At 37.6% G+C, this 24,524-nt stretch overlaps 1 protein-coding gene across 1 annotated transcript in view; it reads left to right on the top strand.

The window, feature by feature from the left end:
* Positions 1–12,982: 12,982 nt before the first annotated feature.
* The window catches only part of setd1bb (SET domain containing 1B, histone lysine methyltransferase b), a 30,719-nt gene continuing 19,177 nt past the window's right edge, over positions 12,983–24,524 (top strand). The window contains exons 1-7 of the mRNA XM_022670521.2: positions 12,983–13,293; positions 13,402–13,526; positions 15,229–15,327; positions 15,455–15,719; positions 16,482–16,603; positions 17,340–18,800; positions 21,225–21,956. Of these exons, the coding sequence (XP_022526242.2) occupies positions 13,254–13,293; positions 13,402–13,526; positions 15,229–15,327; positions 15,455–15,719; positions 16,482–16,603; positions 17,340–18,800; positions 21,225–21,956 (2,844 nt within the window). The 5' untranslated portion in view covers positions 12,983–13,253. The remainder of the gene's footprint in view (positions 13,294–13,401; positions 13,527–15,228; positions 15,328–15,454; positions 15,720–16,481; positions 16,604–17,339; positions 18,801–21,224; positions 21,957–24,524) is intronic.

The following is a 24,524-nucleotide window of genomic DNA, read 5'->3' as shown; positions in this document are numbered from 1 at the left end:
GCATTGTCCTGCTGGAATATTGCACCGGAGTGTGAACTCAGAAAAGATATGGCCACAAGTTGCAGGACCTCATTAACACAATATTGGTCCACATCATGACACCAGTCCTTCTGGACATGTGAAGAATGACAATTTGTTGATCTTGGCACTGACTATGGTACCTCCACACAGTGATTCATTGTTTTCTTCACCAATGCAAAAGTGGGGCTCATCACTAAAGATGACCTGCTGCCATTCTGAGTCTCTCCATGACAGTCTTGTAAATTATATTTGAGATTAACACTCCTAAGTCCCATCAGTGCTGGGATATTCTCTCATTTACTCAATAAAAGTAATTCATGGGTAGCACTGGGGTCTTGTGTTCAAGTCCCCGATTGGGTGGAGTTTCCTTGTTCTCCCTGTGAAAAGTGTTGGTTACATTAAATCAACCTGGTGTTTGTTGGTTGAGTACTGAATGTAAAGCGCTGCCTAAAGTGTAAAGCGTCCTTGGGTTCTAGAAAGGTAATTATAAGTAAAACCTATTCATTCATTCGCTCAAGAAAGCACTTTGACAAAGCTTAAATTCCCAAATAAATCTGGCAGAAAACTGTGTTGATGGCAGTAGTTACGTATTTCCAACGGCCTTTGGTTGTGCACTCGATTCTTACTCCAGTCACTGTCTATGAGGAGTTTGGTGTGTTCTTCTAGTGTCCACTTTGGTGTTCTTTTCTCGGATGCTCTGGTTTCCTCCCACATAGATCTATACAAGGTCTGGAAGGTCTAGATCTTTAAGTAATGGCTACTGGTAGAACCCTGCAATGGACTGGCACCCTATCCAGGAGTTATTCTTGCCTTGTGCCCAGTGATTCCAGAAAGGCACCAATACCCTGACTTGGAAGAATTTGAAAAGAGGATGGGCAATGGGCATGGAAGCATCAGAACTGGACCACAGAGTGCTAGTAAAAGGTGGTCTTGTCCAATGATCCCTGTTTTTCTTTGGACATTGGCATCCTTATCAGTGGGTCAATACCAAGATCTTCATCTTATAACAAATAACAAAAATGATCTACTGGAACATCTTGCAAGATATCACAAAACACATTACAAAATACTGTAGACTGAACTGTTTTGATGGCACTTGGAGGACCAACAGCATATTAACAAGATGGTGATAAAGATTTAGCTCAAAACAACACACACACACACACATTTATAGAGGTGAAGAGGAGAAGAGTATTCCACTAATTGTGGCGCCTCAGTGTCTGTTAAGGGCAATGATAACACACAGGGCAAGGGTCTGCATTTTTACACCACATGGTGTCCTATTAAAGTATTAATGCCAGAAAACGGATCCCACTTAAGCCCCTTCATATACAGCCAGAGACAACTGAATAAACAGTGGCATAAAATGACCCCAGTCTGGCACAGGGTGAGTTATAGCTTGTGCGTGCTTCTTCATGAGCTATTAGATCCTGAAAGTAGTGGAGATGACACACATGCTTTGTCTCAGATTGTCATATACGTGGTGTATAAACCAGGTGCATCTTAACAAGCTTTTTAAAGGCTTTCTTGGCTATTTGACATAAGTGCCTAACATAATCTGCTCTGTTCCAGACGCATCTGAAATGTCTCAGTAGATACAATAAATACAATCTGTGTTAGAACCTTTCTGACAGTTTTGACTTTGCAGTCAGGCTCCTAAAAGCACGAGATTAGACATTTTTATCTATATCTTTAATTTTTAAATAACTTTATCATTTAATGAACTAGGGATATTTATTATTATTTATTATTTACACACTTACTACAAGCCTTGAACTTACCCAGAGTAGACTATAGGCTGCTGACTGCCCCACCTAATGGATCTGTGAATGACTCTGATTCCAAGTGATAGTGTTACTTCCCCTTTAATATGGAGAGTACATGAAAATAGAAGAGAGTTAAAAAAAAAAAAAACACCACCAAATAATGTGTTCTTTGCGCTTTTTATTTCAAGAAAGTAAATAACACACTATACAGCTCTGGAAAAAAAGAAAGACCACTTAAAAATTATGAGTTTCTTTGATTTTACCAAATTGAAAACCTCTGGAATATAATCAAGAGGAAGATGGGTGATCACAAACCATCAAACCACCAAGCTGAACTGCTTAGATTTTTGCACCAGGAGTGACATAAAGTTATCCAAAAGCAGTGTGTAAGACTGGTGGAGGAGAACATGCCAAGACGCATGAAAACTGTGATTAAAAACCAGGGTTATTCCACCAAAAATGTATTTCTTAACTCGTAAAACTTGTTTTGTTTACATTATTTGAGGTCTAAAAGCTCTGCATCTTTTTTGTTATTTCAGCCATTTCACATTTTCTGCAAATAAATGCTCTAAATGACAATATTTTTATTTGGAATTTGGGAGAAATGTTGTCCATAGTTTATAGAATAAAACAATGATGTTCAATTTAATCAAACATATACCTATAAATAGATAAAACAGAGAAACTGTTTCAGAAACTGAAGTAGTTTCTTAATTTTTTTTTTTCAGAGCTGTAAATACATTATAAACTTCATAAATAAATGCAGGATATTTAAAACAGTGTTTTTTTTTATTTTTTATTTTTTTAATTCTCGCTTCCAAACATCTAAATACTAAACATCTGCACATCCATCCATCCATCTTCTTATACACCTTCTCCTACATTCCCTACCTGCCTGCTCCAGACTCAAAACCCTGATGTTTGCCTACAAACTTCAAAATGGTCCAGCCCCTCTCTATCTGATGGTCTTGATCCGTAGCTAGAGCCTTTTAAACTTCAACTACAGCTCAGTTTGACTTGTTATCTTTCAAGAAGCATTGAAGACAAGCATCTAAACTTTCTGGCCCGGCACCCTGGAGAAGCAACCTTAACCCGGGGTATCCAAAGCAGACTGCCCTGCTGTCTTCAAACTGTGACTGAAGACTCATCACTTTGGGAAGCATTTCATGGACTGCAATGCACTGGACTTGACTGACACTAATTCTGAGATCACCCTTTAGTCCGTCTGAACAGCAAACAATAATTTCTATAATTAATTAATGAACCATCCCTTTAATCTAAAAAACTAAAGTATTAAACCCTCTCTGGATTCTCTTTGTTTTGCTACCACCTTCACTCAAAGTTGAAAATATGTGTTTAGACACAATTGGTTCTTTAATTGCCAAATAAACTTTTTGATCAGATTCTTAAAATGTTTTAATAGTGTATATTTAAATGCAAATCGAATGTTTTATATATAGATACAGTATAGCATATATATATTAGTTTAGGCAATTGCTTTATTAAAACTTGTATTGTCACAGCAATATTAGAATCATGCTTAAAAACATTTTAAATGCTACCCAGACTTGAGTAAAAGTGCTCTATTAAAAAGTGACTTATGCTTTAATAATGCTTTAACTTCTCTAAATAAAACTGTTAATGCCTCACTAGGCTCTGCAAAAGGGGAATTGTGGGAGGAAGCTGGGGAAAAAAATGTGGTAAAATTATTAATTTATGTAAAAATCAATTAGTCAATTACTCTTCTGACATCCTTACTGTGGGTGAGGCTCCTTTTCTTAGTTTTATTCCTAGACATTTAAATGTGCTATTATTATGTAAATATGTACTATATTATGTTTTGAAACCTAGGCAGATCTGAGTGTGAAGTGAGTGAGCAGCCCTCACCCCTCCATCATAGTGTTTTTTATAATCACACTGTAGTACAATACACATATTTTATTTTTCAAAAGTTACAAACTACAAATTAGTCAATACTAAAATTTGGAGTCAACATATTTTCATAATCAACAATAATCGCTTCAAAGCGTCTGTCAGGAGACTGAGAGCGTACGCAAATGCAAGTATTTTCATAAAAAATATGCACGAAAACAAACAAAGAGCCAAAAAGAAAGAAAACAGGTAACACTGGGGTACAAATCGCCGCTGTCCGATAAAAAAAAATTATCTCCACTTTTGTCGATTTTTAGTATACTACATAATTTGAACAGACAAACTGTCCCTTACACTGTGCCGAAATTTCTTGATAAACGGACCAATAGAAACACTTCAAAATGACCTGGAATAAACTCTTTTTACATTGACTTCCATTGAAAGTTTACAAGGTTTTTTCTCTTTCCTGTAAAGTTGCTGTTTTTAATTGGACAGCGACGAAATACACTGGAGGGAACAGGTACAGGTAATTACAAGGCGGAGCTACAAATTAAACAGAGGTGAAAACTCTTAAGGAGACACGGGAGGAACACAGGTCACATGCAGGGGAGGGTAAATAAGCATAATTTATCTTTTGCATAATATAAAACTTTTTCTCCAGCTCTAGAACCTAAAGCCATTTACACATTTTAAATAGCAGGTAAATGAATAGACCACACTGAACTTACTGAAGAACATCACTTCCATGTTTACTTTCCACGAACTCATTTATCTGCACTCCAGTGTTACCCAAAAACATCCATACACACATGTTAACAGTGTTTCCCTGCTGCTGCTACTTCCCTCAACACCTCCTACCTCACACACACTCATACACCCCACCGTCTGCTCTCCCCTCACGCTTTGTTAACTCTCTCCCAAACGCCTCAGAATAGTTTTTTGTTCTGCTACATGGGGCTCGCTTTAATCTAGCCGTACACCAAAAGCCATTCAAACATCTTACATAAATTATGCTCTCAGTATTAAAATCAAAGGCCAACGCCACAGGTCCCACAGCAGCACGAGGAAACTTTTTGATGGACAGAAAGAGACAGGCTTGTGAAGAGCGTATACCATACATTTTGCCTGTGAACTTCTGAGTGCTTTTCAAAGGCCTACTTTTTTTTCCAGGCAACCTAGATTCAACTTTTAACGCAGAGATCCATCTACTGTGACCACAGTTCAGTTTCTAACCGGACTTTCACATTCTTCTCTGAGGGTGTTCATCTGATCTTTAAAGGTAATAGTTTAGCCCGGAATCTGTTCACACCTATCCAGTCCACAGGAGTGGCACTTCTGCATTAAAGCAGTACATAACCATATGTAACTTCATCATATTTACTCACCTGTAGGACCCTAAACAGCACTGCATCTTTTTTTATCTACTGTCGAGTGAGAGAGACAGAAGGTATTTCATAACAGAGCCCTTTTCAACTGGAAGAGCACCCATTGGTGCACACTTATTAAGGAGCTTGAAGCGGTCCACACTAAGGATCTGCCACCATGATCTGAGGATCACCAGTTTAAATCCATATTAAATATCAGACATGGCACGTTCACACAGCCATGAAAAAATGAGATCTGAGCCACACTGAGCAAAATATCAGTTTTGAGTCACTTCAGACAAGTAATGTGAACATGAACTGCTGCTCGTTATGGTTCTGTTCACGTCTACTTGATTAAAAAACACCTAATTGAAACTTTTGTTCGTGATAGCGCTAATCTTTAAGGGGTTAAATAATTTTATCAATGAAGAAATCACAAAAAGGACATTTGTTGGTATATTAGAAAAAAAAAAACTGTTGTAATTTGCGTTGCATTTGTCTATTATACAAGTCCTTATTTGATCTGATTGTGAACAAGATAAAACATAAATGATAAACTTGCTAAAACACTTTACTGGGGGTTGAATAATTATGAACACAACAGTATATCCTGGAAAAGGAGGCCGTAGAGTCACTCTGACACTATAGAGGACTGAGGGTCAGCAGTGTGAGAGATGTCCTTCACTGCTCGAGAGGAGAATGCAGCTTTTACAAAGTGCTTTAACTGATAAAAGGTAGAGAGAGAAATTAAGAGAATACATTAAATTAAAAAAGGGGCAAGAAACCAAAGCATGCGAGAACAAAGAAAGGCTAGGGGGTAGAAAGATGGAGAGAGGTAGAGTATAAAGGAGAGAGAGAGAGATAAAGAGAGAGAGACAGAATGAGAAGGAAACATGGTGAAAGATTAAACAAGGGAGCTAAAGAGGTGTGGAGATAAGAGAGCAGAAGAATAAAGACTGGCCTTCTGTTTAATTAATAACCTACAGAATTAACAAAAAGATTTGCAGAGGAATTCAAAGGCAGATACACATAGACAAGGTCATACATATGTAGATCTTTGTGCGTATGTTCTCACAGATAAGCAGCTCAGAATTCAGCAGAATGAAGAACTGAGGAGAACGACTCTACCCACTTTTCTCCTCCCTCTGCTAATATTTCTGTTAATGCTTTTCACTCTTCAGAAGTTTGCTGTAGGATTTGAGTACTGGCGGTGCTGAGTGAAGAACACACTGACCCTAGTGGACACTCCTATGCAGTGTGCAGTTCAGCATTTAAAATAACAGAGATGGTCTTTTCTAGAACTGCAGGGACAATTAAAGTATAAATATCATAAAATTGTTTAAAATCTAAAAAAAAATGTTACAGTGGCAATAGAGTCTTTTTTAACATTGTCCTGCAATTTTGTAAAACAAATTAAACTGTGTGCAAACCTCAAATAAAAATTCTACACAACATGTCTAAAACAGAATTTTATGGATTATAATGCATTTTCATTTGTTACAAATTGTTTGTATATTAGAACAAATGTTGTGAATTAAGTTGTTTTTGTCTTTTTTTACAAGTCCTTATTTGATCTGATTGTGATGAAAAATAAATGTTAAAGTAACATTATCTGCAATTTTGTGACAATAACTCAAACTGTGTGCAAACCAAACTAGAATTCTACTCAACACGTCTAAAACTGAATGTTACAGATTTTTACCACATTATCATTTCTAACAAATTTGTAACAGGTTGATTTAATATCACAACAAAAGATTTGACCAATTAATAATGTACTGTTGGTGCATCCTCAACATTTTATACAAAAAAAAAATATGAATTTAGAGCGTTCACATACATCACTGCGTTCCACGTGACTTGAAGGTGCAGGTCACATGCTTTTTTATCATTAGAAGCATACAGTCTTATATACAATTATTAGAATTGTTAGCAGACAAAGAAGTCAAAATTATTGACATTCATTACTCAGGTAGGATTATAGATTTTAAAATAAATAATTCTTTATTAGTTGAAGTATCAACTCAAGCTTTTAACGCGAGAAACAATTTAAAAGTACTGTTTTCAAAATTACTTTAAGTGTAATGTAAGTAAATGTAATGTTTTATGTCCCCCCCCCATTGGGACATAAAATATATATTTTGAATACTGAAACTACATATTTTACAGAATCACGTAAAATCCAAGTTGAATGTATAAATCATTGGTTGGATGTCATCAATAAATAAGTTGTGGCCAAAATAAACAAGCAAGCTTGATTAATAGTGGGAAATTAATACAATTTGAATGATTATTTAAAATTTCAATCTTCAATAAAGATAGGTTTTTGGTAAAATAACAAAAGGTTTATATTGTTACTGTCCAAAGAAAAACAAGTATCTGTCAGGGTTGACCCAGGCAGAGAGACGAGGAGGCGGACGTATGTGCAGGTATGGCGAGAAATTTATTAAATAAGTAAATAAACAAATAAACAAAGAACAGCGAAACAAACCAAAACAAACTAGGGAGACTAGAGAACATAAATAAAACAAACAAGAGATAATAAGAATAACTAAACTAGACAGGGCAAGGGAGTAGACAAGAAAACTAAACAGGGAACTAGAAAATAAACAGAGATAAACACAGAACAAGGGACTCGGGCTAAGGCTATGGAAACACTGAGATCAGAGAAACGCAGAGGGACAGACAACGGGAGACAGTGCAAAGACCGACCAGGACAGGTGACAGAGGAAAGCTATTTAACTAAACAGGAAACACACTGGGAGTGGAAACACCTGGGGAAGGGGTGGAGCTACAAATGAGACATGAGGTAATGGAAAATCACAGGCAGAACACAGGGGCACGGGTCACGTGGGACAACACAGGCACGAGGACAGACAGGAAACAGGGCCAGGCGTGACAGTATCTCAATAACAGCAACTTAACAGGAGAAAGATTAAACCTTCATCACTTTCAATGGAAGTCAATGTAAAAACAGTTTATTTCAGGTAATTTTAGAGTTTTGACGCAGAAATTAAGAAAGTTTGTAAACTAAGAATCAACAAAAGTGGAGACACTTGATTTTCATTGGACAGCAACGATATGGGAGGTATGAAATGTACTTGCCATTCTAGAATGAACCAGATCTGCAAGTAAACAGGTTTTCCTGTTTATAAAATAATGCAGAAGAATGCATGTAAATGGCATGTAAATTCTGCCTTTCATGAAAAAGTTCATTCATTTTCTTTAATCCTCAAGATGCACAAATTTTTATGTGTTGCTCCTGGGCCCCCCCTACAGTCAAGTAGTAGAATTTACATTTTGAGACACCAATCAAAAACATATACTGATTGTGTGTTTATCTGTAAAAAAAAATAAAACTATAAAATATATATTTACATAAAAAAAAGAAAAACGTAATGTTTGCATTTCTGGACTTACAGAAAGATACAGAACCAGCGAGAAGAAGCATGTTGACTGAGGACGCAGAGTAATATTAGAGTACTCTACCTAAAAAACTCTGTTACTCAGTTCTCGAAAGTGTTTTTCTGCCGTCATCAGTGAAGTCACATAGTGTAGTTAGCAGCCACAACAGGATTAATCACAATATACACACAGTTTTTCCTGTTAACAGTGATTGTTTAGATGAAACAACTATATAATTTTGCTTTAACAACTACGCCATAGCACAATCAGGATCTGAAGTATTGCAAATTGCTCATAATGCATAGTTTTACCCAATATAAACTGACAAAAGGAACAGTTAAGTAATTAAAAATTATTAATGTCCAAATTTTTATGAATCTGACTCAGTTTCTCCATATGTGCACAAAACTATAACTTAAAAGTATAGCACATATATTGGCATGTATTTCACCATTCTCAAGTTTTAGAAATTAAAACTACGGGTGCATAGAATATTCAACAATCTATTGATGTTTGCCTAAAAGACAGATTTATACTGCTATTTCCCTTGAAATTTAGAACAAAGATACATTTTAGGTGATCTAATTTAATTTTGTGCATTGATAAATTATACTTTTGTATATTTGGGCGCTGTATGAAACTTTTACTTAAACTATACTGCCCAGTCATACTTACTTCCTTTATGAGTAGCTGAGTGAAGATGCAGGATGTAGATCTATCTCTGTATAAGCTCAGTCAATATGAGCTTCCTACAGCTGAGCTCAGAACCACTGCTGTAACAGCTGCAGTTTATTAGTACACGTTTATCACCATCTACTGGACAAAAACGGCCTTACAGTCTTACTGCCTAATTATTACATTCCCCAGCTTACTCTTTCTCTCTAGCCTTCACAAAAATGTTTAGTTTAATTAGTGTAGCATCTGTTCATAAGTGACAAATTAAATATTTATTGTTTAAACAGCTGAAAAACAAAAATGTGACTATAGAGCAACGAGCATGTTTTAGTATTCAGCTATGAATTTGATACCCAAGTTCCCATATTAAAGTGGCCTTCTGCCTTTTAAAGTAGTAGAGAAGAAGACAGAATATACAGAAAAGTAACGGATGGTACATAATCATTTATATATTTACAGTCCAACTACGGTTTATGGTTGTTTGGCCTCATTATTTAACTTTTACTCTTCTTAATTCTCACACTTTAGTTATCAAGTGGGTAAAAACACTTTATTTTAACTATACAAATCATCCAAAACATGTACATGTACATGTACAGTAATGAAGTGCAGTTACCTAAATTTATTTTTACCAGGCATGCCTGATTTCTGGAATCAAGGGCTTAAATTTATATGAATGGAAAATATTGGGCACTGAGCTGACAGATTTATCCGGTTTTGTGAGAGTAATAACTAAGGTTAAGTAAACTGTAGGCATAATCCACACATCATATCTTATTTTAGAGTACTCTCATATATTTGAACTGGTATACGAAGAACAATAAAGAACATTTTTTAATAAGAACTTTTTGACCTAATATTTTATTTAAATTTTAACTTAAATTATATTGTATAAACTGACATAAAAAACAACGTTGTGATAGAAATTTTGCCCATGTCATCCAGAACTAACCTGTAGTGAGAAGGATAAACTACAAGATTTGTCATGTGACTGCAATGGAGGATAGACCATAAGACATTGGGCCATCAGATGTTAAGTTTGAAGCCCTAAAACACCTTTACTTTTAAATTTTCTTTTTATTTCATTTATTAAGTTTGAATTTCAGCTCAGTTAAACACCTAAAGCACCAAAACCTTTTTAGTAAGTTACCTTTTGTGTAGAATTGAGCTTCAAATACAGGGCTTTATGTTGTACAGATTGTTAGTTAATAATTTACAAGTCAAAATTGACTATATGGACAGTGATTTTAAAAAAGTGAATCAGTAAAACTGCAGTGGTTAATGCGATGCAGTTGAACATTTGAAGAAACAAAGATAGGCGCACTGTCATGATGAGCACAGAATTGCAGACACGTGCAGATACTGATAAAAATATATGTTTATTATAAAAATAAACAGATGTAATACGTGGTTGATACAGAAAACAGTTAATCACCAGAAACCAGAGCAATGTAGACAAAACCATACCATAAACGAGAGACAGTCCAGAGTTCATACACGAGAGATCCAATGTCAGAGGTAATCCAAGAGGCAGTAGTGAAAACACAGTCCAGGTAATACACAAGCAATCCAATATCAGAGGCAAAGGCAATAATCGGCGTCGAGAAAACAAAGGCAAGGTCATACACAAGATAAACTGAGACAAGAGATAAAGTAACGCTTTGTAAAGAGGAGAACCTACAATACGTGTTTGTGTGGAGTGCTCTTTTATAGTGCCATTAATCAGTATTCAGGACTTCCTGGAGGAAGCAGGTGAGGTGTCACGTGATCAGGTGAGTGCGTGATGTCAGCGGGTGGTGCATTCTGGGTAATGTAGTTGTTGACCTGAGAACCTCCGTTAGAGCTGGGTGTGGAAGGGACAGAGGAGCTAACAGCACCAGACGTGACACGCACAAGCGCAACAGTGCAATGTCTAGAGCCGTGTAAGAGAACAGTCAGTTCTTGAAGTTGATTAGTTAAATATTATTTAAACAAAATTAAGATAAATTACAGGTTGAGTAAAATTCATGGAAATACTTTTTAGTATTATTATTATTATTATTAACTAAAACAATACCTTGTAAAAAAAACTATAACATTCTTCGAACTTTCTGGAAGCTTTAGGTTCTATAAATGAATATTTAAACATGAATACCCCTGAGAAGGGTAGTCTATGAGTAATGACTACATATCGTAAAGTATGAACGATAAGTAGGAAAAGGACAAACACACCCAACATGCAAATCGCTTGTGCTAGCTAATGGCTTATGACTGCGTGTTCTCCATAATGGTTTGTGTGTGTTTCTGTGTCAAATTAATCTGTGCTAGAGTTTTTACTTGTTGTCTGCATGTATTCCAGCCTTCACAGTCCCATTTGACTATGACTTTATTTATTTACTTTACAGGGAGAATACACATTAATCAATAGCAATATTTGTATATCTAATGTACTTGTTCCAGATTTAATCAAATGGCTCATTTTCATCTGCAGTCCCTGACCAGAATGATATTATACTGTATAAAATGAACAGTCCCACAACATACTTGTAAATTATAATTATAAATTTAAATGTAATCTGTAGTGGAGTGAACAACTTGTCTGAAGCAGGTGAATAAACTGGACGATGGGCAGCTGATCTGTGGTGGGTGATGGGGAAGCATGACTTCCAAAAACGTCTATCAGTCTGGCTGGACAGGAGAGCAAAAGGGTCCAACATCCATGGGTATTGGGCCGGACAGGTGGGCAGTCAGTAACTAAAAGGAAGATGAAATTGGTTTTGACTTGATTTATGGAAAACAGATGATATTAAAACATTATGGGAGTGTGGCTAATGACTCCGGTAGATCTGAATATAACAGCCTAACTAAAGGCAGAGAGCCAGAAGGTAACATAGACACCCTGAAACACTGGCATTCACCCACTCCACCGTCCACAAACCTGAGTGATTGTGTGCAGTGGGCGAACAACAGTACCAGCTTTCACACACAACACACAAAAAAATATTTGTGCTTTGTGGAGCTATCTCACTAGATAACTAACACAAGCAAAGGAGCTGCATCAGTGGTTGAAGGAGCTAAAATGTAACGTTACACATCCACCCAAACCTTAATTTGTATGCTTATATCACTGTGCAGAGGGAAACTCAGTTCTGAAGCTCCAGTGAAGCAGAAGCAGAGTCATTTCTCTGGGTTACTTTAGGTTTTCTGGTGTTGGTTTATCCTATATTTAATGGTAATGGCAGATGTGTGGACGTTTGGTTGAATGTGTTTAATACTAAATTTTAATACTAAAACTTTATGAGACACTGTGTAATCCAGTGTTACACCGGCAATAGCAATGTGTCAATCGTAAGAGATATTTATACAACATAGCTAGTTTACTAAATAGCTAGGTGTAAATCAGAACTATGCATTAATTAGCTAATTAGCTACCTAGCCATTTTACCAACTGTGGCAGGATTCATGGCTAAATTGGAGCGGCCTGGTGGGAATTCTCGTTTCCTCTCTGTTTCCTCTCTGGGATCGCTAAAAAAAATAATTTGGTAAAGGTAAACTCTTTTTTAATATATTTCTTGTTGAATTTATTGTTTTATTAAGTATTTAACTGCCTTAGAAAAAAAGCTGTGTCCACTTCTTAAAGTACATGAATGTATTTTGATGTTTTGTGAAATATAAATACTAAAATAAATAAATTTGCTAAGCTAACCTAGCTGTCATCATAACATCATATATATAAAATAAATAAATTTGCTAAGCTAACCTAGCTGTCATCATAACATCATTTTCTAGCACCGAGCTAGCAGCGTAACGACTCATCTGTGGTTGCTAGGTGATGTGGATAACTTCTGAGTGCTCCGATTGGCGGAACTCTTGCGAGAAATAAGTATTAGCAAATCGCAGCGGAGCAGGGGCGGGACTTGTGTGAGTACAGGTGGGGTTTGTGTGAAAACAGGCGGGCGGCGCGGGTGGGGCTGCAGGTTACTCCCACCTGTTGTGATGCAACCGGAACGTTGCCCCCCAGGGGAGAAAAGCACAGACTCGCAAACGGAGCTCCGCCGCTCGCTTCAGAACACAATACGAGCCCTTCAGCCGCCTTTTATTCATGAGGAGAGTTTCAGCTTAACTCGCAGAGCCGGGTCTGAGGCCTCCTGAAGTACCATGACTGTAAACCATGCGCGAAAGTGGCGAAAAGGAGGCGCAGGAAGATAACGGTAAGGCTGCTACTGTGTGTGCTAGCTACCTGTTCCTCTACCCGCAGGGCCTGAACTGAGAATAACGAGTTTATCTCTGTCTTTTCCACTTTATTTCCCCTGTAACAGAGAGTTCTGAGTCCGGGGAGGAGAGGGGACCGAGCTGGAGCAGTTACAGACTCCTCGTAGATCCAGTTTTAAAAGAAGGAACCGAAAAGCTGTACCGCTATGATGGGCAGTATTTCAGCTCTCCTGTGAGTAGATGCTCTGTCTCACTCTGCTGCTGCTGTTGTTGTTGATGATGATGGAGGTCAGGGTGGTGTGAAAGTGGGTGTTGTTATAAATCAGTTTAAACCATATGAAAGTATGTATATACAGCTCTGAAAAAGACTCTGAGACCACTTCAGTTTCTAAATCAGTTTCTCTGATTTTGCTATTTATAGGTATATATTCGAGTAAAATGAATCTAGAGCATGTATTTGCAGAAAATGAGAAATGGCTGAAATAACAAAAAAAGATGCAGAGCTTTCAGACCTCAAATAATACAAAGAAAACAAATTCAAATCATAAAGTTTTAAGTGTTCAGAAAACACTATTTGGTGGAATAACCCTTTTTTTAATCAGTGTTCATGCATCCTGGCATGTTCTCCTCCATCAGTCTTACACACTGCTTTGGATAACTTTATGCCACTCCTGGTGCAAAAAGTCAAGCAGTTCAGCTTGGTTTGATGGCTTGTGATCATCCATCTTTCTCTTGATTATATTCCAGAGGTTTATTAATTAGGTTAAATAAAAGAAACTCATCATTTTTAAGTGGTCTCTCATTTTCTTCCAGAGCTGTATAACCATAAAGCTGTAAACATTCACAGCTGTGTCCAAATTAATACATACCATATTTTGAATATATATATATATATATATATATATATATATATATATATATATATATATAAATGGATTATACATGTATTTTGATAATTGAGGGTAATTGTATATAGTATGTCATAAACATGCAGTAATTAAATAGTAGTTATAGTACATACAGTGTTAAACAAAAGTTAGCCGAAGAGCTATTTTTCCAGCTGTGGAAAATTGAAAAGTTAAAAAAGTCCTCATCTGGCATGTGAGTGCTTATTACTCTGTATCAGTACTATCACTATTATGGTACTGACTACATTATTTGTGTACTTACATTTATTAAAACCTAATTTAAAAACTTAATAAAAAAATGAATGTGATCTTTGGATGAGATTTACAGTAAAGAAAACTATTGCTAAGAAAAAAGCACAGTATTGTATGTCATATATATTTAATTATGTGCTAAATATCTGTATTTTTGTATACCATGTTATCTGTAATAAGAAAAGACATAGCTTAGATACAAAAAAATAAATAAATTCACATGTATTTTATTGTAATGGGTAACCAACTGCATACGTAGATCACTGGTTCCTAAACCTGTTTCTGAAGGACACATTGTGCTGTTATTTTTACTGTTTACCCTGCTTTCAAAACATTTGATACAACAAATCTAAACAATATCAAGACCTTTATGAGTTCAAGGTGGTATGTAAGAGCAAGAAACTGCTTAAATGTGCATTGGGATTTCCAGTATCAGGCTTGAGACCCACTGATCTAGCCTTTTCAGTAAAATATCTAAATTTCTGTTTGGATACCTACAAAAAAACTATTAATTCTTAGTGATATGCACACAACATTAATCAGTTATGCATGGTGAGATTTCAGGCCTATGGTTCAGTAACTACTATAGTATTAATATGTTATTATGTAACGTAATGCATGGCATGTAGTGATTTAGGCTTTAAAAATAATAAACAATATATCACACCTATACATAACATGAGCGTAAAGGATCTGTGCATATCAGTGTTGTTATTGGTGTTGATAATTTTAATAAATGTATAAAATAAAGATTCATACTTTTATCCTCAACAGAACCCTGGAATTCCTCCCCTGGAACAAGTCAGAGATCCCAGACTGGCTCGCTTTTGGACCAAGTTCAAAGAGACGGACCTTCCAATCCCCAAATTCAAGGTCAGAGCAGCAACTCTCTCAGCTCAGTATTGTTTTGTCTCTATCGTCTCTATTGCAAGTGTCAACATTTCCTTTGCCATTCATGGGAAAGCTTGATTAACTAGCAAAATTATTATTTTTTTATTAGATTGATGAAAATTATGTTGGACCACCAAAGGAGGTGACATTCGCCAGACTGAACGACAACATTAAGGAAGCTTTTTTAAGGGACATGTGTAAAAAGTTTGGAAAAATTCAAGAGCTGGAGGTTTTGTACAATCCCAAGAATAAGAAGCACTTAGGAATAGCCAAGGTCATCTTCGACAGAGTGAGAGAGGCAAATGAGGCTGTGCAGAAACTTCACAACACCTCTGTTATGGGAAACAACATCCATGTGGAGCTGGACCCCAAAGGTAAGAAAAAAAATACCCTGCTTCTCTCAGATTCTCAGATCCAGTGTTTCTACTGTTTAGTCATCACTGACCCACTAGTCTCTTTTTACTACAGCATCTGTTTCATTCCAGAAAGGCTGGAGTCTGATGATGTAATTAGATTTAGTTGGAATTTTAATACATTCACTAATGATATTAAAAACAAATATTATAATAGATTAATAAATTGTATAATTTATGCTGTGTAAAAGGCTATTTTAGGGCAGTACCGTATGTTAGTTAAGAAGATTATATAAGCCCCATAAGTTTAACATAACAGCATACATGAGTTGAAATCCTTATATTAGAATAGAAATAATTTGTTGTATTTATTATTAAGAACAGTTTTAAGTAAGGATTCACTGATTTTTTGGCAACTGAATAAATTAAATATATGTCAAACAATTACTAATTTAGTAATATTTTGCATTGTAAAAATGTTCAGTGTTTAATAAATATTTTGTAAATTGTAGTTATAAATGGTAAAAACGTTTTGGTTTTGGTTTAGTGTAATTTTAGTGATGTCTATAGAATTTCCACTCACTAAACCGTTTTTCCACTTTAAATATGATGAGAATGTATAGTGTTGGTTTTCTTTTGAATGGTAAATGAACATTATATTAATTTATATTACATAACATGATAATATAAAATTATTGGTATAGTGATGAAGATTTATTATAGAGCTATTATTAATATAATTATAATTCTGTGAGTGCCCTACTGGTCTTTCTCTGCTTCCAGGTGAAAAGAGGATGCGATACTTTCAGCTTCTTGTCGGTGGGTTGTACACCCCGTTCACTCTGCCTTTAGGAGAAGAAGCCTGGGGGCCTCTGTCTCCATCGTACAGCTCTGACTCCCACAGTGTGAGTGTAATTTATGAATTTGAAACTAAAGTCAAATAACTAAAGTAAACTCCTTTTGGTTCAAGGGAAAGGTTTGCTTTAGATCACCTTTAAATGCAAAATTCCAAAATCTATTTGTTATGATATTTTTTTTTCATACCAAAAATAAAGTCAAATTAAAATGCTTTTAATTTAAGTTTACAGGAGCATTATCTGCGTTATACTGTTTCATCCCCAGAAACTAAAATTGTAATAAAAAAATTAATAGTTACATGGCACACAATACGATTATAAAAGATCATATTACAAAATTATATTAAGAAAAATAAATATGAAATAAATATAAATTCAGATACACAGTTGTTAAATTGTATAATACAGTTATGTACAATAAAAAAATATATAGATATAAGATGATGCAATATAAAACTAATAATATAGTAGATAATATAGGAATAGTGTAGGTTGTTTAGGTAAGTACATAGTGTAGGTCTTTTTATAAGAGTTTTTTTTTATTTCACTTGATCTCTTTTTTTGACGTACTTTATTTGATTTCAACTGCTCCTATTGTGTCTGGCTTTCTTATTAAATACAACAAAAATATTCCCAAAGATTCATTTTCCACTACCTTGATTCATATATTTTTTGGTATAACTGAAAAAAGTGTTTTAGGATAAGTTATTGTAGTGTATTAATTAAATTGTTAGATTTTCAGAACTGTGCTTATTAACTGTCATTACTTCTTTGTTTTCTTCAGGAGTACGAGGCAGCGAAGAGACTGACACATGGCTTATTGTCTTCATCGCTCTCCTTATCTTCAGGACTCCTTAGCTCCACTTCATTCGATGCTTCCACCCCTCTGTCCATGGACACGGCCTACTCCAGCATGCACCAGGACACACCCAGCAGCTTCTGGCAAACCCCCCTGTACCAGGACACTCCCTACACCTCTCCCATGTCCCACAGTAACCCGGGAACCCCTCCCCAGTGTGAGGGTCTTTCCAATCTGTCCCAGTCTGTCCCAGATTTGCAGGTGCACGGTGCATGCAGCTCAAAAATATTCTCCAACATGACTCCTCTAATTTCGTCTGATTCTCAAAGTACCCACCCCAATCCTAACCTGGTGCAGCTAACTCCACACAGTAAAGCAGTGAACACGAGGCAGGGGGCCTTAATTAATATAATACAAAGCTCAAGGACTTCTAGAGGTCACATGGCATCGGGGTGCCAACCTCATGCAGTGGGAAGGGCCTCTCGGGGGGGTCCCAGGGGCCGTGTTTGGGGGCCGAAATACCAAAATGCCTACAACCGTAGGCCAGAGCACCACTATGTGCACAGACCTGTTTTCAATAGGCCTAAATATCGCTCTGGACCTGCAAACAGTCTAGTGCCTTTACCTGCTCATATACAGCCAGATAAGCCTCTTATACCTTCTTCTCAAAGTGGAAGTGGTTCAGACAGACCCGCAGGTCTTTTGGGACAGAATACATTTGCTTTTATTAACACAGCCAGGGAAGTACCTGTTAATCCAGGTGCAGAATGTGCAGACAAGCAGACTCCAGCAATACCCCATAGTATCGGAAGCGCTGAGGTAAATCCTACACAAGCAAAGATTATGCATCTGGATTCACTGGTGAAAGCATTGGAAAACCCCCTTAAGACACCTTCCACATATCTTCCATACACCTCGCCTCCTCATGTTCCTGATACAAAGCAGGGGCCAACTGCTAGGACTCATAGCCCACTGCGACAGTGCACCTCTCCTGGACTGGGAAAAGGCCCACCCACTGGGTCACCTGCTCCAGATCCCACCCCAATCAGCCTGGACTCTCGTATCCAGATGCTTCTAGGCTCTCACGGTTCAAATCTTCCTTTAAACGAAGACACCTCAGACTCGGATTCGCACTCTGAAGAGCATTCTGTTGCTTCTCCCAACGATTTCCAGCACTCCTCTTCCAAATCTTGTCCTCCGTCACCTGAGCCACCTGATGTCACATCTATCTCTAGAGTCACCGTCAATTCCAGGCATCCTGCCTCTCCACAAAACCAGGAAGACTGTTCTGAGCCAGGTATTGAGGACGTAAGTCCCAGGTCACTTTCAGACTCTGTAGAAGAAGGAGAAGTATTTTCTCCAGACAGCTCACACGCGTCCAAGATACCAGTCATATCATCACATTATTCAGCGATTCGTCCGGCTCTTTCTCAACAAACAGCAACGGTAAAGCTCTTTTATGTGTCTTTAAATGATGGAAATGATGTACATATTACAGGTGCATCCTACAAATAAGAATATCATTGAAAAAATGTAATTCAGTAATTCAGTTTGAAAAGTGAAACTTATATAGTATATAGATGTATTACACACAGACTTATCTATTTTAAGTGCTTGTTTCTTTTAATGTTAATGATTTTGGCTTTCAGACAAAAAAAAAAAACAAAAGTCAGTGTCTCAGAAAATTTGAATATTATTATATTATTATATATTATATTATACTTTCGGCAGTGTGAGCTGGTGCCAAGTCCTGCTGAAAATAATTAAATCTGCGTCTCCATCTCTAGATGGATGTGCTGACTTTGGACTTATTCTCAGAACAACACCAGCATATGACACTAACCATCCCCAAACCAATCATAATTTTGTATTTAATTTAAAAGTCAAGGTCCAGAGCCAATGAATGATGTTTTGGAGGGCCACATCATCTGCTGGTGTTGGTCCACTATGTTATATCAAGTCTACTGGTTAGCAGAGTATCTACCAGTAAATTTTACAGCACTTGACCAGCTTTGTGGAGATTTAATTTTTTTCAGCATGCACCTGCCCAAAAGAAACAAATGGTCTTTAATTATATTCAAACTTTCTGAGGTACTGAGTCCTGGGTTTTCATTAGCTGTAAGGCATAATCATTAACATTTAAATAAAATATCATTTTAAATAGATCATTCTGTGTGTGATAAATCTACGTAAAAGAGTTTCACTTTTTGAAGTGAATTACTGAAATAATTGAAGATGAAATGTACCTGTATGTTTTAAATTTGAGCTTCTGGAGCTAAATTACTGTAGCTAACAAGTAATATGTGGTTATAACCAGTTAATTTTGGTGACTTTTTTGCATTCAAAAATCTTATATTAGCTGATATTGTATTGCAGTAGATTAATCATATAACACATTCAAATCACAAAGTGGTTCATCCATGTTGGTATTGATAATAGCATTAGCTTTAGAACATAGTTTTTGAGTAAACATTTACAGTGGGAGAATGGACACATGGAATGGACGTTTGTAGATGTTTTCAGATCTGTCTTAAGAGTGGACCTTGATAGTCTCCTCTTTCTTAAAGATGTCTATACTCATGTTTACAGATAGCTTTGTTACACAGGACCTTGACTGAACATGTTTTTGGTGGACGTATTACTCTCTAGACACATTATGGATATCATATACCACATTTCAGATTATGATTGGGACAGGCCACATGCTTACCAGTAGATGAGTGCAGTGTTTTCTGTTGTCTTGGGTTTTTAAATGTAATACCATTACATTAATGTGGGGGCCATCTATTGTTCCGTTGCATTATAGACCCCCACTATTCTTATAAACAACTTAAATGCTTCTGGACCAGGACAATTTTGATAAGAAACTACTGTTTAGAGATGTAATGTCCTGTATCTGTTGGTGTTTCTTTTGGGTGGGAAAGTAAAACTGGGAATACATTTTCTTGACAAGTGTAAACAGAATTTAAAGAATATACTCAAAGTATATACAGGTGCATCTCAAAAAAATAGAATATCATTAAAAAGTTACTGTATTTCAGTAATTCTGTTCAAAATGTGAATCTCATATATTATATAGATGTATTACACACAGAGGGATCTATTTCTAGAATTGTTTTATATTAAATAAGACCAATTGGTACTTTGGCAGTGTGGGCAGTGTTCTAAGTCCTGCTGGAAAATGAAATCTGCATCTCCATAAAAGTTGTCAGCAGTGCAGTGCTGTAAGATTTTCAGTGAAAACACTGCTTTGATTTTAGAATTGATATAACACAGTGGATCAACACCAGCAGATGACATGACTCTCCAAACCATCACTCATTTGGAAATCAAGGTCCCAGAGTCTGGAGGAAGAGTGGAGAGACACACAGTCTAAGCTGTTTGAGGTCTAGTGTGAAGTTCCACAATCCATGATGGTTAAGAGAGACATGTTATCTGCTGGGATTTGTCCACTGTTTTATATCAAGTCCAAAGTCAGTGCAGTGCTTCCCTCTGCTGACAACTTTTATGGAGTTGCGGATTTCATTTTCCAGCAGGACTTGGCACACTGCCCACACTGTCAAAAGTACAAGTTTCTGAGATACTGACTTTTGGGTTTTCATTGGCTGTAAGCCATAATCATCAACAATATAGGAAATAAACACTTAAAATAGATCACTCTGTGTGTAATAAATCTATCTAATACATGAGTTTCACATTCTGAACTAAATTATTTCAATTATATTAAATTTATTTGAGATGCACCTCTTATATCCAGATACAAAAAGCATGTTAATGTCAGGTGTTCAACTATTACTATTACTATTACTATAAATATAATTTGCAATGTCTGTGATTAAGCATGTTTTTTTCTCTCTCTCACTTCTTAAGCTGTTCCTCAGAGAAGGTGAAACTCTAGAACAGACTGGGCCTGGGACCTGTGGGGGAGGTTCCTCACCCTCTCCTCCTGTCTTCCGGATGCCTCCTCCTCCTGTTCTCCTCCCTCCACCAGGTTTCCCTGCCCTGCTTCCTCCGATGAGGCCTCCAAACTTACCTCCTCTGTGTGGACCTCCTTCTTTACTGCCTCCTGTTCCATCTCTGCTTAAACCCCTTCCTGCCAACCTCTCCATACCCCCTCCCCCTTTCTATCCCCCGCCACAGCTCCCCATGGGCCAGTTTGGCAGGCCTCAGAGGTGGAACAGTCCTCCCGCACCTCTTCCTATACCTACCAGAATAACACAGGGGAAAACACACCCCATATATTCCCCTCCTTTTCCCATTGCGCCAACACCTGCAGCCTTTCCTGGGGTTGCTGTTCCACAAGATGGAGCCAGACTAAGGCAGTGTCCTCCCTTTCCCTCTATTGGAGGTTCAGCTCCTGTTCCAGGATACAGAACCCCATGGCCGCCTCCAATCCTGCCTGTATTCGATCCTTCAGTGCCTCCACCAGGATATGTCCCTGTGAAAGAGTCTCTCCATAAAGCTACGGTGGATGGAGTGCTGGCTGCTGTAGCTGCTGAGCTCAGGGCCATTGTGAAGAAAGACATTCATCGCAGAATTGTTGAAGGCATAGCTTTTGCTGCATTTGACCAATGGTGGGATGAGCGAGAACGCACAGCCAAGGTAACGCTGCACACTTGAAAAAGGGAGGCATGTGTAGGGCTTGGACTTTTAGGGCCCTATGATTTCCATGACATGATATAAAAATCACTGAATTGAGGAATAAGAGCAGATATAAACACCAAATACGCACAGATACACAGAATAAAAAAATCAAAAACAAAACAATTTATTAGAAAACTGAATTTGTGCTTTTAACATCTGTACTTACTACAAATCCCAAAATGCTTCTATTTTTTCGTGTACATACATTTATTTTTCTTATGGTGTGCATGCATATAGCTGTCTAGCTGGTGTGGACATAACCAAAAGTAAAGCAGTATCTATTCAGTATATTTGAGTAATTGTACCGATGTCCAAAAAAATTTACTTATTTAGTAGGGGTGTAATATTACGAGATGTGACGAGACATGATACTAGGTTCACGAAAACGAGACAAGACGAGATTTAAAAATAAAATTTTGAAGAAAACATCAAAAATAAAAATTGCTTGAAAACTAGAGTTTTATTTGACAAAATCATATAACGCAAATCTAACAGACTGGTTTCTCTCACACACTGATTTTATAAGAAATAGAAATAAAAATAAGAATAAAAAATAAAAATAAAACTTTTCTAGGTCTTATATAGTGCAAACCACAACCAGTCATAGTAAGTTTGTGTTTTTTTTCCTAAATCTCTTGTAATTTAACTATGTATAACTACAACCAGTCGTATTAAGACTATGCTTGAAGTGCAAACAGAGACAGAACAATTTTTTTAAATACAGTACAGAGCTAAAGGATTAATACTAGTAGTCTTGTTGTTCACTCTGTTACCATCTATTGTTTCCACTGGAGCCAAAATGCAGCCAGACATACATCTTAAAAGTAGCAGAAGCATCTTTTTACATTACATTACATTACATTTGGCAGACGCTTTTGTCCAAAGCGACTTACAATAGTCAAGTACAATGTAAAATAAGTTTAAAGGTAAAACATCTTTGGATTGGGATAAAAGGAGGTCAAAGGGGAATAATAGGATAGAGGAGTGAAGGAGAGGAAGAAGGAAATGAGGTTAGAAGTAGTTAGTGTGTTAGAGGTGTTAAGAGAGTAAGTGGGGAACCAGCCACCATTGGGGAACTCTGTATGAGAACAGTCTGGATTGCTTTGTGTGAATGTTTGTTTGGCAAAGCGAGGCGACGTTCATTGGAGGAGCGCAGCGGCCGGGAGGTAGCGTAAGCCTTCAGGAGCGAGTGCAGGTAGGAAGGAGCCTGTTCTGTCATCACCTTGTAGGCGATTGTAAGAGCTTTGAGTTTGATGCGAGCATCAACTGGTAGCCAATGGAGCTCAATGAGCAGCGGGGTGACATGTGCCCGTTTTGGCTGGTTGAAGACCAGACGTGCTGCTGCGTTCTGGATCATCTGGAGTGGTTTTACTACACAGGCCGGGAGGCCAGTTAGCAGGGCATTGCAGTAGTCGAGGCGTGAGATGACGACCGCTTGCACCAGGAGTTGGGTGGCCTGTTGCGTCAAGAACGGTCTAATTTTTCGGATGTTATAGAGCGCAAAGCCGCAGGACCGAGCAACTGAGGCCACATGGTGCGTGAAGGAGAGTTGGTCATCAACCAGAACACCCAGGTTCCTAGCAACCTTTGTCGGTGAGAGAGAGAGAGAGTCGATACTTATAGAGAAGTTGTGTTGAAAAGATGGTTTTGCTGGTATAACCAGAAGTTCAGTCTTTGAGAGATTTAATTGAAGGTGATGCTCCTTCATCCATGAGGATATGTCAGAGAGACACTGCGATATCCGTGCAGAGATTGAGTGATCTTCAGGTGAGAAAGACAGGTATAGCTGGGTGTCATCACCAAAGCAATGGTAGGAAAATCCGTGTGAGCGGACAACCTGACCAAGAGAGGTGGTGTAAATGGAGAACAGAAGGGGTCCCAGTACTGAACCTTGGGGAACCCCAGTGGATAAAGAGCGGGCTGAGAACAGCTGAGCACTGAGGACTGACCTGCAGCTCTGGCAGTTTTCAACGCTTCAGTCACAGACAACAGAGCCGTCTCGGTAGAGTGTCCTTTTTTGAACCCAGATTGGTTCTGGTCCAGAAGGCCATTCTGGGAGAGGAAGCCAGAGACCTGATTTAGAACTGCTCTTTCTAGTGTTTTAGAGAGAAAGGGTAGCAGTGAGACCGGTCTGTAGTTGTCAACCTGGGCGGGGTTGAGAGAAGGCTTTTTAAGCAGTGGTGTCACATGTGCTTGTTTGAAAGCAGTCGGGAATACACCAGAAGTTAAAGAGCCATTGATTGTGTGAGTGATAGCCGGAATGATTGCAGGTGCGATAGTTTGCAGTAGGTTTGAAGGAATTGGGCCAAGCGGACACGTAGTAGGACGGCTACGTGTTAGGAGAGCCAGTGTCTCGTTCTCAGTGAGAGGAGTGAACGAGGAGAAAGCAACGCCTTCGGTGGAGGGACACCGGGCAGTAGAGGATGCAGTAGGACTGCTACATTGTGCATCAGTAAACTGGTTGCTGATGGCCGCCACTTTGCCAGTAAAGAATGAGGCAAGTGTTTCAGCCGTAAGGCATGTAGC

Source organism: Astyanax mexicanus, chromosome 12 (genome assembly GCF_023375975.1).
Source record: "Astyanax mexicanus isolate ESR-SI-001 chromosome 12, AstMex3_surface, whole genome shotgun sequence".
Taxonomy (NCBI): domain Eukaryota; kingdom Metazoa; phylum Chordata; class Actinopteri; order Characiformes; family Acestrorhamphidae; genus Astyanax; species Astyanax mexicanus.
Note: the sequence above shows the minus strand (reverse complement) of the source record. Positions and strands in the feature narration are given on the sequence as shown.